The sequence below is a fragment of the Erinaceus europaeus genome, chromosome 23 (assembly GCF_950295315.1).
Source record: "Erinaceus europaeus chromosome 23, mEriEur2.1, whole genome shotgun sequence".
NCBI lineage: Eukaryota > Metazoa > Chordata > Mammalia > Eulipotyphla > Erinaceidae > Erinaceus > Erinaceus europaeus.
In genome coordinates, this window is record NC_080184.1 from 11,185,783 (window position 1) to 11,199,685 (window position 13,903).

At 46.7% G+C, this 13,903-nt stretch overlaps 1 protein-coding gene across 1 annotated transcript in view; it reads right to left on the minus strand.

Moving 5' to 3' along the window:
• Positions 1 to 13,903, minus strand: part of LOC103116132 (zinc finger protein 850-like) — a 70,197-nt gene that overhangs the window by 28,881 nt on the left and 27,413 nt on the right. The window contains exon 7 of the mRNA XM_060182450.1: positions 3,774 to 3,906. Coding sequence (XP_060038433.1) covers positions 3,774 to 3,906 — 133 coding nt within the window. The remainder of the gene's footprint in view (positions 1 to 3,773; positions 3,907 to 13,903) is intronic.

Consider the following 13,903-nt stretch of genomic DNA (forward strand, 5'->3'; position numbering starts at 1 on the left):
TTATGCAGAAGACGGTCATGCCAGAGGCATCAGTAATCTCTGGTTCAATCCCTCTGCACCAACATATGCAGAAGGGGAAGGGAAGGGAAGGGAGGAGAGTGGAGGGGAGGAGAGAAGGGAGTGAAGGGGAGAGGAGGGGAGAGAAGGGGAAAGGAGGGGAGAGAAGGGGAGAGGAGAGGAGAGGAGGGAGGGAGTGAAGGGGAGAGAGAGGAGGGCTACTGAGGGGAGGGGAGGGGAAGGAATCAGAGGGAAAGGGAGAGAAGAGAGGAAACAGGAGGGAAAGGGGAGGGGAGAGCAGAAAACCAGACCGTGGCGCACTTGGTTAAGCACACACATCACAGGACCCAAGTTCAAGCTTCTGGTCCCCACCTGTAGGAAGAAAGCTTCACAAGTGGTAAAGCAGGGCTGCAGGTGTCTCTTCCCCTATCTCTATTGCCCCCTCCCCTCTCAATTTCTCGCTGTCTCTATCCAATAAATAAAGATAACTAAAAAAATTTTTTTTAAAAGAGAGAGAAGCAGAGCAGTTGGGGAGGTGGCTCAGTAGATAAAGTGCTGGACTCTCAATTATTTATTTATTTTAACATTATTTTTTTTATTTTGCCTGTGTACAGTTCCGCTCTGCCTTATGGTGGTGTGGGGGCTGGAACCTGGGACTTTGGAGCCTCAGGCATGAGAGTCTGTTTGCATAACCATTATGCTATCTACCCCCCCACCCTGGATCTCAATTATAAGGTTCCAAGTTGGACTGCCAGCATCACATACATGTGCCAGGGTGATGATGTGTGTGTGTGTGTGTGTGTGTCTGTTCCCCATTAATATATATTTTTTAATATTTATTTATTTTCCCTTTTGATGCCCTTTCTTTTATTGTTGTAGTTATTGTTGTTGTTACTGATGTCATCGTTATTGGATAGGAGAGAGGAATGGAGAGAGGAGGGGAAGACAGAGAGGGGGAGAGAAAGACAGACACCTGCAGACCTGCTTCACCGCTTGGGAAGCGACTCCCCTGCAGGTGGGGAGCCGGGGGCTCGAACCAGGATCCTTACAACGGTCCTCGCACTTTGCACCACGTGCGCTTAAGCCACTATGCTACCCCCCCGTTTTTTTTTTTTCCACCTCCAGGATTATCTCTGAGGCTCGGTGCCTGCACTACGAATCCACTGCTCCTGGAGGTTCCCGCCCCCCCCATTTTTGTTCCCTTCCCATTAATATATTTATAGCAATCCTTTAGGTGACTGTGCAGTCTAAAGATACCAGCCTGTACAGTAATCAAATCATAGCTCATCATGAAATAACAAATCTACAGGCAAGAGAGATGAGAGGAAAAAAGAAAAAGAAAAAGAAAAAAAAAAAAACCGCTGTGAGTGGTGGATTCTCACTTCTGCATTCCAGTATGCCAAGTGCAAACCTTGGTGGACTCTGTAACCAATCAGCTTGTGCAGAGCCCAGCCTGAAAAAGAAAAAAGGCTGCGTGCTGAGGTAAGTCAACTTCAGATCCCTTAAGGAGAAATAAATGGAACTCCCTGCCCTCCACGGGCCTATCGATCTCTCTTCTTTGACTCTATTTGAGTTGCAACACTGGAGACCTAAAACACGGATTTTTCTGTTAATAGATCATTGAGTTCTCATCACAGGTTATTCCTAGAAACCCCCTAGGTTGGTGATGATAGAGGGGCCAGGTGGTGGCACCTGGTTGAGACACACGTTACATGTTACAGTGCTCAAGGACCAAGGTTCAAGCCCCTGGTCCCCACCTGCAGGGGGAAAGCTTCATGAAGGGTGAAGCAGGGCTGCAGGTGTCTCTCTGTCTCTCTCCCTCTCTATCTTCCCCTCCCCTCTCAAATTCTGATTGTCTCTATCCAATCATAAATAAATATGTTCAAAACAGAGATGGAGAGAGACAGAGAGACACCTGCAGTCCTGCTTCACCACTCACAAAGCTTTCCCCCCCTTGCAGGTGGGGACCAGGGGCCTCGAACCTGGGTCATTGTGCATTATAACCCATGCACTCAACCCGGTGCACCACCACCGGCCCCCCAAACTAGTCTTCTTTTTTTTTTTTCTTTTAATACATTTCACTTTTTACTGTATCTGACAGAACAGAGAGAAATTGCGAGGGAAAGGGAAGACAGAGAGGGAGAGAGAGAGAGAGACAGAAAGACACCTGCATTCCTGCTTCACAAAGGGAGAGAAAGACACCTGCATCCCTGCTTCACCACTGGCAAAGCTCCCCCCTCCCCCCACGCAACTGGGATGGGGGGGGGAGATGGAACCCAGGTCCCTGTGCACTTAACCAGGTGCACCCACCCCCCACCCACCAGGTCTTATTTTATATTGACTAAAAAAAAACCTAGCCACCAGCCAGAGGAAGGCATCAGTGCTCCCACCTGACACAGCAAGCACCCTTGCCTGTGAACACACAGTGAACACATGAACACAAAGTGCATACTCTCCCGATTTACCCTATGTGGATATTTTAATCTATGTGCCTGGCGGAGAAGTGCCTTTTCCTCTCTGATATGGAGACATCAAGCCCAAGACTGCATTTCCTTTGTGTTTGCTCTTCAGGCAATGTGGCTGTCCTTGCTACCCCTCCTCCCCTCCCCATTCCTAAGCGAATGGGCCCCGAGACAAAGGTACTAAGGTAAAAGATGACTACGGAGTAATCCAGTTGTCTCAAGACTGATACATACCAGGCACTAGTTCTCCCCTTTCTTTACCCACACCACAGATAAGGAAGATGTAGAGCAATTATGTGAAAGATGGCCTTTGTTCCTGCCTACTTTGTCCTAATGAAACTAACCTGCTCCCTCCACCCCTTTGGGGAGGAGGAACCTCAATACAACTGTGTTGTTGTTTTTTTTTTTTTTTTTTTTTCGAAGGTGCGAGAACTTCCCGGAGTGATCTGGAGTCTTCTACACACCGATGTAATACATTTCTCTCTTGGGAGTCAGGCGGTAGCGCAGCGGGTTAAGCGCACGTGGTGCAAAGCGCAAGGACCTGCGTGAGGATCCCGGTTCGAGCCCCCGGCTCCCCACCTGCAGGGGAGTCGCTTCCCAGGCGGTGAAGCAGGTCTGCAGGTGTCTATCTTTCTCTCCCCCTCTCTGTCTTCCCCTCCTCTCTCCATGTCTCTCTGTCCTATCCAACAACAACGATATCAATCATAATACAACAATAAAACAACAAGGGCAACAAAAGGGAATAAATAATAAAAATAAATATTAAAAAAAAGTGTCAAAAAATAAATATCTCTCTTTCACCTAGTGGGGGTTGTATTGTTCTATATTTCCCAGTTGGGAAATGTTATGCAGGTACAAACTATTGTATTTACTGTCGAATGTGAAACATTCATTCCCCAATACAGAAATAAATGAATGAATAAATAAATCAATCCCTCTCTTTCACCAAGAACTGGCTCGAGTCTTGTGCTTTGGGGATCATTTCTGTAACAGGCTGACCCCCCGATCTGTCGCCCTCCTTGGGGTGCCCCCACCCCCAGCCCCGGGGACAGCTAGCAAAGCCCATTCATCATTCCCTGAGGCCTCTCACTCCCGGATGGGTGGAACGAGGGACCCGAGACACCCCCACCCACCCAAAGAAAAGTCCATCTCAACCCAGCAAAAGACTAGGATCAGGAGTGCCCACCCACCCCCACCAGCGGACCACAGCCTGGAGGCTGCGGCGCAGACACATCTGGGCACATCTGGGCACATCTGGGGGGGAGGCACCTTTGTCTGCATCCATCACACTCGGCCGGAGCTACGCGCACTCACCATCTTTAGCTTGGGCCCGGCCTTCTGGGGCAGCTTCCCAAGAATGAAGAGGAGAGAGTGAACTAAAGGAGGAAAGAGACAAGAAAAAAGGGAAAAAAAGGAAAAAAAAAAAAAAAAAGAAGAAGCACGAACTCAAGAGACACAAAAAGACAAGAATGGCTGCCAGCCAGCAAACTGCTGGTACCACCCACTCCTGGCTCGGATTGGACAGAATCCTGGCCGCACCCCCACTCCCGGACGTTGATTGGACGATGTTCACGTCACTCCTAGTCCGCGCCCAGGCTTGTGGACCCGCCTACTAACAGCTGCCGAGCCGGGCTCTGTGATTGACAGGGACCCTGTCCAATAAGAAGAGGGCATCGGGGAGCATCAAAAGGCACCGCGGTCTGTAGCCAGCGCCCCAGCTTTTGTCTCTGGCTTATTAGTCGAAGATGGTGCCCGGGACTTTGGGGACTTGTGGCTGGGGGACAATGTGCTGGCCGCCCCTGGTGAAGATCGGGAGAGGCTGCTTCAAATAATTGGGAGCCGTGCTGCAGGAGAGAGTCTCTCTGCTTCCCGCTTCACCTTCCTGACCCGAGAGACCCCAATATCTGTCTAACCTCCCCCCAGAAAACAACAACAAAAACCCGGGATTCCAGCCTCCGCCCTGGGAGTGTGGCGGGGGCGGGGGGACAGGAGGGGACTGAGCTCCCAGTCGATGCCACGACCCACGATCCACTTATTTACTTACGATCGTTGTTGTTTTTATTGTGAGGTTGATGGTTTACAGTACCGTTGTGTTGGGTTTTTACATATTTTTTAATGTATGATTGAATAGAGACAAAAATTGAAAGAGGGAGCGGGGAGGGGGGATTGAGAGGAAAAGAGACATGGGGGCTGGGGAGTGGCCCACCTGGTTCAAGCCACTTGCAGGGGGGAAGACTACGAGTGGTGGAGCAGGGCTGCAGGTCTCTGTCTGTCTTTCTCTCCCACTCTTCCCCTCTTGGTTTCTCTGTCCCTATCTAAAAAAATAAAAGATGATTTTTTTTTTAAAGTGAAAAAAAAAAAAAAACACTTCCCCGTTTTCCACATAACAATGTTGTGCATGTACAAACTATTGTATTTATTGTCGACTGTTAGACATTAATCCCCCAATAAAAATACATTTTTTAAAAAGTTAAAAAAAGTATATTTATTTAAAGAGAGAAAGGAACAAACAGACACCTGCAGGCCTGCTTCACCCTTCATGAAGCTTTCCCCCTGCAGGTGGGGACCAGGGACTTGAACCCGGGTCCTTATGCACTGTAATGTGTGTGCTTAACCAGGTGCACCACCACCTGGCCCAGATATATTTCTCTATTAGAGGTGTCAGATGTTCTTTGATTCTTTATTAATTTATTCTTTATTTATTGGATGAGTAATATAACCCTAAGCACTGCATATTGGGCTTTTTTTTTAGTATTCTATTAATTTTTTCCTTTATTGGTAGATTAATGGTTTGCAGTCGTCAGTAAAATAGTACATGTGCAATATTTCAGTTTCCACATAACACTTTAGCCCCCTCTAGACCCTCCTTCCCCATCATGTTCCAGGATCTCACCCCCTTCCCCAGAGTCCTTTACTTTGATGCAATACACCACCTCCAGTTCAAGTTCTGCTTGGTATTTTCCCTCCTGATCTTATTGTTCAACTTCTGTCTATGAGTGGGATCATCCTATATTCATCCTTCTCTTTCTGGCTGATCTCACTTCACATGATTCCTTCAAGCTCCATACATGGGCACAATTTCTCATCTTTCTGTGAGATGTGTCTGCCAAACACTCTCTCCTCCAGCTTAGGTCTTTCTCTACCATCATGCACTCCCCAGCCCCCCTCCCTTTTTAATTTTTTTTTTTTGTTTTTACTGATTAGTGATTGACAAGATTGTAGGATAAGAGGAGTATAATTTCATACAATTCCCACCACCAGAGTCCCCTATCCCATCCCCTCCATTGGAAGCTTCCCTATTCTTTATCCCTCAGGGTATATGGACCAAAGATCATTATGGGGAGCAGAAGGTGGGAGGTCTGGCTTCTGTAATTGCTTCTCCGCTGGACATGGACATTCGCAGGTGGACCCATATTCCCAGCCTGTTTCTTTCCCTAGTTGGGTAGGGCTCTGGAGAAGTGGGGTTCTAAGACACATTGGTGAAGTCATCTGCCCAAGGACGTCATGACACCAACCTGACATCCCCCAGCCCCTTCTCCTTTTTTTTCTTTTTAAATTTTATTTATTACCTTTTGTTGCCCCTGTTGTTTTATTGTTGTAGTTATTATTGATGTCACCGTTGTTGGATAGGACAGAGAGAAATGGAGAGAGGAGGGGAAGAGAGAGAGGGGCAGAGAAAGACAGACACCTGCAGACCTGCTTCACCGCCTGTGAAACGACCCCCCTGCAGGTGGGGAGCCGGGGGCTCAAACTGGGATCCTTACCCGGTCCCTGCGCTTTGTGCCACGTGCGCTTAACCCGCTGCGCTACCGCCCGACTCCTCTAGTCCCTTTTCTTTCCCTTCCCTACCTAGAGTTCTCGTTGTTGGTGTTGTATAACAAATATTTATTTATTTATTTGCCAGGAGAGTTGTTGCTGAGGCTCAGTGCCTTCAAGTTGAATCCACCACTCCCAGTGGCCTTATTTTTTATCTGCTAGGGACAGAGCAAAGTTGAGAAGGAAGGGACAGCATGGAGGAGAGAGAGATCTGCAGCCCTGCTTCACTGCTTGTGAAGTTCGCTCCTGCAGATGGGGACCTGGGGCTTGAACTTGGGTCCTTGATGGTGATAATGTGTGTGCTCAACCCAGAGCAACACTGCTCAGTCCCCACTCAGTTCTTGGATGCTATGCTTCTTCAGGGTTGAGGTTGGGTGGTGGATTCCTGACACATCCCCATACCTGGGTGCCAGAGGTCTAGACTGAAGGTTTTGCATTTTTTTTTTTTTTTTGGCCTCCAGGGTTATCGCTGGGGTTTGGTGCCTACCAGGTATCATTCTGGCACATGTGCTGCTGGGGATCAAACTCAGAACCTCATGCTTGAGAATTCAGTGCTTTATCCACTGTGACACCCTCCGAATGACAATATTTTGCTCATTTTTATTTGATTTTATTTTGCCTCCAGGGTTATCACTGAGGCTCAGTGAGTGCCTACACTATGAATCCACTGCTCCTGGAAGCCATTTTCTCCCTTTTGTTGCTCTTGTTGTCATTGCTGCTGTTATTGTTAGATAGAGCACAGAGAAATCAAGAGAGAACACAGTGAGGGGAAGAGAAAGATAGACACTTGCAGACCTGCTTGTGATGCGACCCCCCTCCCCTTGCAGGTGGGGAGCCAGAGCCCAACCGGTTGCAATTTGCACCATGTGCATTTAATCTGAAGCACCACCGCCTGGCCCCCTTGAATATTTTTTTAAATCTCAATCTCTCTTTCTCTCTCTTCATAGCACTAGCTCAGCTCTGACATATGGTGGTGAGGGGGCTTTAACCTGAGACTTCTGAGCCTCAGGCATGAGAGTCTCTTTACATAACCATTATGCTATCTTCTCCCACTTTAATATTTTTTTAAATTAAAATCACCTTTTTTATTGGATACAGACAGCCAGAAATCAAGAGGGGTGGGGGAGGTAGAGAGAGAGAGACACCTGCAGCCCTGCTTCACCACTCTGCAAGTGGGGGAAAGCCTTGTGCATTGTGACATGTGTGCTCAAGCAGGCGCGCCATCACCTGGCCACCTTCTTTCTCTAATAAATACTTTTATTTATTCCCTTTTGTTGCCCTTGTTTTATTGTTGTAGTTATTATTGTTGTTGTTGGATAGGACAGAGAGAAATGGAGAGAGAAGGGGAAGATAGAGAGGGGGAGAGAAAGACAGACACCTGCAGACCTGCTTCACCGCCTGTGAAGCGACTCCCTGCAGGTAGGGAGCTGGGGCTTGAACCAGGATCCTTACACTGGTTCTTGCGCTTTTGTGCCACCTGCGCTTAACCGGCTGTGCTACCGCCTGACTCCCTATTGTTGTAGTTATTATTGTTGTCGTCATTGTTGGATAGGACAAAGAGAAATAGAGAGAGGAGGGGAAGACAGAGAGGGGGAAAGAAAGACAGACACCTGCAGACCTGCTTCACCGCCTGGGAAGCGGCTCCCCTGCAGGTGAGGAGCTGGGGGCTTGAACCGGGATCCTTAGGTCGGTCCTTGTGTTTTGTGCCACGTGCGCTTAACCTGCTGTGCTACCGTCTGACTCCCTTAAGTTTCTTTTCTTATATTTAGTTAGTTTGTTAGATTGGTTAAAGACAGACAAAAATTGAAAAGGGTTAGGGTTAGGGTTACAGGTTTGAGCCTCCAGCTCCCTACCTGCAGAGGTTGAGGTGGGTCACTTCACAAGCAGTGAAGCAGGTCTGCAGATGTCTGTCATTGTATCCTCCTCTGTCTTCCCCCACTCTCTCGTTTTCTCTCTGTCCCACCCAAAAATTATATTTAAAAAAAGGGGGGGGGTCAGGGATAGCGCAGTGGGTTAAGCGCATGTGGCGCGAAGTGCAATGACCAGAGGAAGGATCCTGGTTCGAGCCCCCGGCTCCCATCTGCAGGGGAGTCGCTTCACAGGTGGTGAAGCAGGTCTGTGTCTCTCTTCATCTCTCCGTCTTCCCCTCCTCTCTCCATTTCTTTCTGTCCTATCCAACAACGACGACATCAACACCAATAACAACTACAACAATAAAACACCAAAGGCAACAAAAGGGAATATATATATATATATATATATATATATATATATATATATATATATATGAGAGAGACCTGTAGAACTGCTTCCCCACTGATGGCTTCACCCCTGCAGGTAGGAACCAGAGGCTTGAACCTGGGTCCCTGCATATGAGAATACATGCACTTAACCAGATGTACCACTGCCTGACCCTTCAACATTTTTTAGATTTTTTCCCCCTTTTTTTGCCTCCAGGGTTATCACTGGAGATTACATATTCACTCCTCCTGGTGGACATTTTTCGCACTTTTTATTAGATAGGAGAGAAAGAACTTGAAAGGGACAGAGGAGGGAGAGATAGACATATAAAGACCTGAAGCATACTTCTACAGGAGGGGAACCGGGAGCTCGAACCAGGTTCCTTGTGAGAGTCTATGTGTGTTTAGCCCAGTGTGCCTGACCCCCTAGATTTTTTTTTTTTTTTAAGAGCACTGCTCAGCTCTGGCTAATGGTGGTGCAGAGGATTGAACCTGGAATCTCAGAGCCTCAGGCATGAGTCTGGTTGTGTAACCATTGTGCTATCTTCCCCCTGCCATTCAAAATTTTTGAAAATTATAGTCTTGAGGTTGTGGCATTTTATTTCCCCCAATTTCTTAAAATAATCATTTCTAGCATTTTTGAAAAAAAATTATTATTCATTCCACTTTTTTCCCTCCAGGGTTATTGCTGAGGCTTGGTGTCTGCACCATGAATCCACTGCTCCTGGAGGCTATTTTTCCCATTTTGTTGCAGTTGTTGGATAGGACAGAGAGAAAATGGAGAGGAGGGGGAAGACAGAGAGGGGGAGAGAAAGACAGACACCTGCAGACCTGCTTCACCGCTTGCGAAGTGACTCCCCTGCAGGTGGGGAGCCGGGGGCTCGAACTGGGATCCTCTGCCAGCCCTTGTGTTTTGTGCCGTGTACTTAATCTGCTGCGCTAACACCCAGCCCCCTTTATTATCTTTATTTATTGGCTAGAGACAGAAATCGAGAGAGAAGGGGGAGATAGACACTTGCGGCCCTGCTTCACTGTTTGTAAAGCTTTCCCCCCATAAGGAGGGTTACAGATTTCCCAAATGTGGCCTGATTTCTGCCAGCCTCTGCTGAAGTCATTTACTATGTCAATACCCATCATTTCAGTTGGACATTCATGTAGCAATTGTATCATGGCTGCCTTGGGACTTGGCTAATATCCTGTTCTGCTCAGAGGATTTTTCCAGGGCACAGGAGCTTCATAGAGGCCACATCAGTAAACTGTTTTGCAAACTGAGACAAGAGCTGGCTGTTAGTAATTTTTCATTACACCCTACAATCTGAAAACGGATCAGAGCAAACGATTTTCTTTTTATTATATTTATTGGACAGACAGTTAGAAATGGAGATGGGAGAGATAAAGAGGGAGAGAGACACCTGCAACACTGCTTCACACTTGCAAAGCTTTCCCCTTGCAGGTGGGGACCAGGGGCTCGAACCTAGGTCCTTGCCCATTGTAGCATGGGCGCTCAACCAGATGCACCACCACCTGGCTCCTGAGCAAATGTTTTATTCCCACTCTCTATTAGAGAAGGTTGTCCTCTTTGACCGAGCCCCATTTCCCTGCCTGCAGGGAGAAAGCTTTGCGAGTGAAGCAGTGTTGCAGGCGTCTCTCTCCTGTATTTTCCCCTTCCCTCTCAATTTCTGGCTATCTCTATCCAGTAAATAAAGATAATTAAAGTGGTCTGGGAGGTGGCATAGTGATAAAGCTTTTGGACTCTCCAGCATGAGGTCCTGAGTTCAATCCCTGGCAGCACATGTGCCAGAGTCATGTCTGCTTCTTTCTCTCTCCTCCTGTCTTTCTCATAAATAAATAAGATCTTATATGGCCATATGGTCCAGGAGATGGCACAGTGGATAAAGTGTGAGGTCTAGAGTTCAATTCCCGGCAGCACATGTATCAGAGTGCTATCTGCTTCTTTCTCACTCTATCATTTTTAAAAATTTATTTTATTCCCTTTTGTTGCCCTTGTTTTATTGTTGTAGTTATATTAATGTCATCGTTGGATAGGACAGAGAGAAATGGAGAGAGGGAAAGACAGATAAGGGGGAGAGAAAGACAGACACCTGCACACCTGCTTCACCGCCTGGGAAGCGACTCCCCTGCCAAGTGGGGAACCAGGGGCTGGAACCGGGGCGTTAAGGATCCTGGTTTGAGCCCCCGGCTCCCCACCTGCAGGGGAGTCACTTCACAGGTGGTGAAGCAGGTCTGCAGGTGTCTGTCTTTCTCTCCCCCTCTGTCTTCCCCTCCTTGCTCCATTTCTCTCTGTCCTATCCAACAATGATAACAACAATAATAACTACAACAATAAAAAAACAACAAGGGCAACAAAAGGGAATAAATAAAATAAATTAAAAAAAAGAAAAAAAATATATGGCTGCTGGAAACAGTGGATTCACTGTGAAGGCACCAAATCCTAGTGATAACCTGGTGGCAATAAAAAAAAAAAAAAAAATAGGAGGGAGTAGGGAGGAAAGAAAAGCAGCATAGGTACTGCCCTACTGTTTCCTCAACCCCTGTGTTTTGGTTTTTGCCCTGAGTCTATTGCTGGCTTCTTTGAACATTTGCTTCGGCTGTAGATGCCAGTTTAGTTCTGAGTTCAGTCCCCGGAGGCACACGTACCATAGTGATGTCTGGTTCTTTCTCCTCCCTCATAAATAAAATCTTTGGGGGGGGGGGTCCAGTGGTAGCGCAGCAGGTTAAGCTCACATGGTGCAATGCGCAAGGATCCCAGTTTGAGTCCCCGGCTCCCCACCTGCAGGTGGGCGTCACTTCAGGAGCGGTGAAGCAGGTCTGCAGGTGTCTGTCTTTCTCTTCCCACTCTCTGCCTTCCCCTCCTCTCTCCATTTCTCTCTGTCCTATCCAACAACAGCAAACAATAATAACCACAACAATGATAAAACAGCAAGGGCAACAAAAGGGAAAAAAAAAAAAAAAGCCTCCAGGAGTAGTGGATTTGTGGTGTAGGCACCAACAATAACCCTGGATGTAAAAAAAAAAAAAAAAACTTAAAAAAAAAGTTTATTCCCTTTTGTTGCCCTTGTTTTATTGTTGTTGTTACTGATGTCATCATTCTTGGATAGGACAGAGAGAAATGGAGAGAGATGGGGAAGACAGAGAGGGAGACAGACACCTGCAGACCTGCTTCACTGCCTGTGAAGTGACTCACTCCCCTGTAGGTGGGGAGCCATGGGGCTCGAACCAGGATACTTACGACAGTCCTTGCGCTTTGCTCTTAATTCACTGTGCTATCGCCCAACTCCCTAAAAATGATTTATAGGAAAGTGTCATGTCATCATGGAAACTGCAAAGTTCTATGAACTGCTGTCCTCAGCTTAGCATTCAACAGTCAATACTGTAATTTAAGGCCTGAAAACCAGAGAACCATTGACATAAATTTTTAAAAAATATTTATTTATTCCCTTTTGTTGCCCTTGTTTTATTGTTGTAGTTGTCATTGTTGTTGGACAGGACAGAGAGAAATGGAGGAGGGTTAAGACAGACAGGGGGAGAGACAGACAGACACCTGCAGACCTGCTTCACCGCCTGTGAAGCGACTCCCCTGCAGGTGGAGAGCTCCAGGCTCGAACCGGGATCCTTACACCGGTCCTTGTGCTTTGCGCCACCTGCGCTTAACCCGCTGCGCTACCGCCCGACTCCTCTATTGACATAAATTCTAGTCTAAGTCTCTCAACATTTGAGACTAATAGCAGAGAACATGATACCATTTCAGGGTTTGGGGAGATAGCATAAAGGTTATGCAAACTCTCAAGCCCGAGGCTCCCACGTGCAGTCTCCTGTACCACCATAAGCCTGAGCTGAGCAGTGCACTAGTATTCTAAAAAAGGGGGGTGAGGGTGGCGGTGCACCTGGTTGAGAGCACATTACAATGCGCAAGGACCTGGGTTCGAGTCTCCAGTCCCCACCCGCAGGGGGAAAGCTTCACAAGTAGTGAAGCAGGGCTGCAGGTGTCTGTCTCTCCCTATTATTCCCTTCACTCGATTTGTCTCTATCCAAAAATATTAGTAATGGTAATAAAACTTTAAAATTGTACCACTTCGGTATAGAGAATTTCATTTTCCTTCATAGTCTCCTGAAGGAAATGAGAGTGTCCCCTAAACTCTTCAGTATTCTCAATCTATGTAGAGGTATGTGTAATTTCCTTTTATACTTTGGGTATCTGTCACTTAAGAGATCCCCAGGGCTCTTAATACTTTAGGCAGTATCCCGAACACAAAATTATTTAACCTTGGGGTTACCAGGTGGTGGTGCACCTGGTTGAGTCCACGTTACAATACGCAAGGACCTAGGTTCAAGCCCCCTGCCTCTACCTGTACACAATTAGCGTATAATGTTGCAGGTCTCTTTCTTCCTTTCTTTTTACTAGAACACTGCTCAACTCTGGCTTGCCGTGGTGTGGGGGGATAGAACCTGGGACTTTGGAGCCTCAGGCATGAGAGTCTGTCTGCAGAACCATTGTGCTACTCCCCCACACACACACACACATCTAGTCTCTTATCTTTCTCCTCCTCCCAAGAGACTTCTCCAATAAAAAATAAAAAAATAATAATTTTCTGGACCTTTAGCTAAATTAGCCATTTCAGGACTTTTGTGGGACCATTTATGTGTGTATTAACCATGCTTTGTCTATATTCTGATATTCTCTCCTCTAAGTGGGGTTTTGCTGAAAATTAGAGGGAACACCCAATTCCTAGGGATAATGCTGTCATTCAGTAAATAATATCCATTTCAGTGGTCCGGGAGATGGTGCAGTGAATAATGTATTAAGACTCTCAAGCATGAGGTCTTGAGTTCAATCCCTGGTAGCACACGTATCAGAGTGATGTCTGGTTCTTTCTCTCTCTCTCTCCTCCTTTCTCATAAATAAAATCTTAAAATAATATTAACAATAATGTTCATTCCACATGCGGATCAATCATCAATTCAGACCCTGTAAAGTCAACCGTTCCTTTATTGGACTCACAAATTCTAAGCCAAGTTATCAGTGTATTTTAATACTGGTCGACACAATTTCAACATCCAGCCCAGAGTCAACCCCTGGGTCCTAGAGTCTGGTGAGATTATTCCGTCTCATACCTGATTGAAAGTTCTGCCCAGAATTGGCCCCTTGTTCTGATAAGTGTCGTTACCAAGTATGGTGTTGCCCTGCAGTGTGGGCCGCGGTGCCTCCTTTCCAGAGAGATGTAATAAAAACTCATCAAGTTTTTCAAGTAAAAGTGATTTTTATGTCTCTTTGTTTTTACCATAGCTGTAGATAGGAAGTGTCAGGTACCCTTTAAATGTGTGGAGGTTATATGGCAAAGATAAAAATAAGGTTGCAGGTTAAAACAG